The 3,808-nt window shown below is 34.7% G+C and overlaps 1 protein-coding gene across 1 annotated transcript; it reads left to right on the top strand.

Annotated features, from left to right (window-relative positions):
* The first annotated feature begins 399 nt into the window (after positions 1-399).
* Positions 400-1,656, top strand: LOC121803366 (8-hydroxyquercetin 8-O-methyltransferase-like). Its single transcript, XM_042203042.1, has 2 exons — positions 400-1,156; positions 1,250-1,656. Exons 1-2 carry the CDS (start codon positions 407-409, stop codon positions 1,553-1,555), a joined length of 1,056 nt encoding a protein of 351 aa, XP_042058976.1. The 5' UTR covers positions 400-406; the 3' UTR covers positions 1,556-1,656.
* The last annotated feature ends 2,152 nt before the right edge of the window (positions 1,657-3,808 follow it).

The raw sequence follows: 3,808 nt of genomic DNA, 5'->3' as shown, positions 1-3,808 counted from the left end.
CCGCAAATAGTAGTTTAAGGAACGGTTTAGGAACGGTGGGGGAACAGCGTTGTGGATGGCCTCAGCACTCTCATATATATATATATATATATATATATAGGGATGTATTCATTTATGTGAATAGAATCTAACGCTCCCCTATATATGGTAAGCTACCACCAAGAAACATAGCGGCGGCGGCATAGCTGAAATCTGTGTTATTATATTTTTCTGTGAATTTGAGTAGATGCCTCAGACCTATTAACCCTTATAATATTTGAAGCAAGCTTTAATTGTTAGTACTCCTAAAATCCGAAATAAACAATGTTTATAGTTATATAGCATAATAGCAACACGAATCTTATCTATAAAAAGGGACAACAATGATACAAAAAATGAATCAAATCAAACATTAAATCAAGCAAGAATGGCAACATCCTCCCAAAACCTTCTTGAAGCTCAAGCTCACATATGGAACCACATTTTCAGCTACATAAACTCCATGGCACTAAGAGCTGCAGTTGAGCTACGCATACCCGACGCCATCCACAAACACGGCAAACCTATCACAATTTCTCAACTGGCCGATGCCCTCTGCATCAACAAGGAAAAATCCCATGGCCTCTATCGCCTCATGCGAATTCTAGTCCACTCCAAGTTCTTCGACAAGGTCACCATCTCCGACCAAGAAGCTTATTCTCTCACTAGAGCTTCGCGTCTCTTGATAGGAGATGATCAACTGAGCCTTGTGCCACTTGCACTTACCCTCACTGATCCGGCCTTCATTGAGCCGTTCCATCATATGAGTGAATGGTTTCGAGACGAATGTCCCTCTGCGTTCTTTACCACAAATGGGATGGATCATTGGGAGTTTGCAGCCAAAGATGAGAAATTGAATAAAGGGTTTAATGAGGCCATGGCTGCTGACGCACGTTTCATGGGCAGCATACTTGTTCAAGAATGCAAGCATGTTTTTGAGGGGTTGAAGACGATGGTGGATGTCGCAGGCGGAACTGGGGAGGTGTCCAAGGCATTGGCCGGGGCATTTCCCGGGCTAAAATGCGTCGTGCTCGACCAGCCACATGTTGTTTCTGGCGTGGAAGGCTCTGAGAATGTGTGGTATGTTGGTGGAGACATGTTTGAGTTCATCCCTCCTGCTGATGCAGTTTTCCTCAAGGTATCAACTTTCCGATCTTAAAAAATTAGACTAGTCTTTTCGGATAAGATTCAAATCCATTAATATATGGGAATGCAACTTTGTGATTGACAGTGGATAATGCACAACTGGAAGGACGAAGATTGCATCAAAATACTGAGAAAATGCAAGGAAGCAATAGCTGAGAGCAAAATAAATGGTAAAAAGGTGATTATTGTGGACATGGTTGTGGATGAGGAGAAGCAACCTCATGAGGTAACTGAAACTCATCTGCTCATGGATGTGCTCATGTTAGCTCATTATCCAGGAAAAGAAAGAACTGAGAAAGAATGGGCAAAGCTCTTTGCCCTAGCTGGCTTCAAAAATTATAAAATCACTTCTACTTTAGGAGTGAACTCTATAATTGAGGTGTTTCCATGATTGTACACCTTATCGTCTAAAATTATATGTATACACAAGGAAGGAGCCAGAAATATTTAATAAATGGGGCAATAATAATATACATGAAGATAGTTTAAATATTCAAGAAGGAGCAATTAACGGAAGATTAATACAAAAAATGTTATAACAAGTTATATTTATATATATGTGTAGTTAAATATGAGGAGGGGCATTTGCCCCATCTAGCAATAAGCTAGATACATATATAAAATCACTTCTATTGTACTCCAATATTGTTCAGTTGTGTTCGAATTTTCACCATCCTTGTAATACGAAATCATTAGTTTATAATAATTTGAAGTTGGTATTGAATTTAGCAACTTAGTTTTAGAAGACAACAGAAATTCTGGAACAATATAATTTTATGAATTCTCGACGTATAAAATTATTGCCAACTACAAAAATATTAAAGGAAAATGTCAACCTAATAGCACATCGAAATACATAATAGTACAAAAATTTTCAAAAATAATCTTCACAATTTATATAAAAATTTTCGTAGAAAAGCCCTAAATCTGAATAGTAAATTCATTATAAAAAATTCACAATTTTACAATGAATATTCTTTTCAAGCTATGAAGCTCTTGGTTAAAAATAAAGCAATATATGACTTTATAATTAATAATACAAGCTGGGCTAGAGATTATATGGAATGACGAGAATACAATTTTTTTCTTTAATACTCCTTGCATCCAAGAAAATTAGTCTCATTTTATCATTTTAAAATGCCCACGAAAAATAGTCTTATTTTGTCATTTTGGAGTGTAAGAAAAATAGTCACATTTTAAAATCGTAAACTTTCTGTCATGTTGGTGAATAGGAGTCTCATTTATCTCCGGCGTTTAAGAAAAGTTGGTGAAAAAAAAGTTAATGGAATATGAGTCTAACTAATATATAATAGTTTTAAATGAAATGTGAGTGAAATGAGTTAGTGGAAGGTGGGGCCTATATATCATTTATAATAAAAGTGAACCGGGACTCCTATTCGCGGACGGGCCGAAATGAAATAATGGAGACTCCTATTAGCGGACGGACAGAAATGAAAAAATGAGACTTCTATTCGCAAGCAGAGAGAGTACTTTTTACTTTATCACTTTTTTCTCCCTTCTCTATTACTTTACTAATTTAACATTAAAACTCATGTCATCCATAAATGAGTTTATGTTTTGTTGGCGGATTGGAGTAATTAGTTTCTTGTAGAAGTAAAATAAAATAATGTAATGTGTGCCTATTATATGTCTCGTTTACTTCTTACTATTCTCTTTGTTCCATAGTAGTAAAGTATTTTTTTTCATTTTCGGGGTTCATAGTAGTAGAGTCATTTCCTTCTTAATTTAGTAAAAAGTAGTAACACATTTTTCCGCTCTTATTTTTTTCCACTCTTACTTTATTCATTACATACTTTTTTCCCCTCTTTTACTTTATTCATTACATACTTTTTTCTTAATCTTTATGCCGGAAAAAATGTCTTCACTACTATGGAAAGAAGGAAAAGTACTACATTTAGTAAGTGCGTCTCCTAATCTTCTCACTCAATTTACTTGCATTTCATAATTACTACTACTATATCAATATATAAAGGTGGAATACAAACTTTTTACCTATTTCGTCTTCATTTCTTAAAAGCTTGCTCGAGTCAAACAGGGATAGATATCCACGCACTACTTTCTTCATTAATTATCCACTCATTAAATCCTCTCAAAGTTGAAAAGTTGAAGCTTAAGTAAAAACAGAAAGAAGCTCATTAAATCATTAAAACCTCTCAAAGTAGCCAATGCAAAGATCCTCGAGTAGCAAAAGAGTAATTGTCTCGGATCTGATGAGCATTTTTTAGTTCATAATTGTTTGGTATTTGAGGCTGTAAATAGGATTTGAAAGGAAGAAAAAGCAATTATACAAATGAGCTTCAAAAGTATTCCATATATTTTCAATTTCGATTGTGATGAATATACAAATTAAGATCCAAATTCATGTAAAATATAAAAAGGTCTAGTTTGCTACAAATTTTAAAATTGAGTTTGAAATGAAATACTTACTAGTTCAAAATATTAAACGATGATCTCAGCATTAATTTCCCGCCGTCGCTCTTTCATAGATTGACATTTATTTCTACCCAAGTCTTCACTCACTCTTACATATGGTAAGTTATGTAGACCACCAACAAACATAGATGTATATATAGCGGCGGCGGCGTAGCTAATATTAGTGTTCATTTTCTGTGAATTTATGGAT

Source organism: Salvia splendens, chromosome 5 (assembly GCF_004379255.2).
Source record: "Salvia splendens isolate huo1 chromosome 5, SspV2, whole genome shotgun sequence".
NCBI lineage: Eukaryota > Viridiplantae > Streptophyta > Magnoliopsida > Lamiales > Lamiaceae > Salvia > Salvia splendens.
This window is presented reverse-complemented; position numbering and strand designations above follow the sequence as displayed.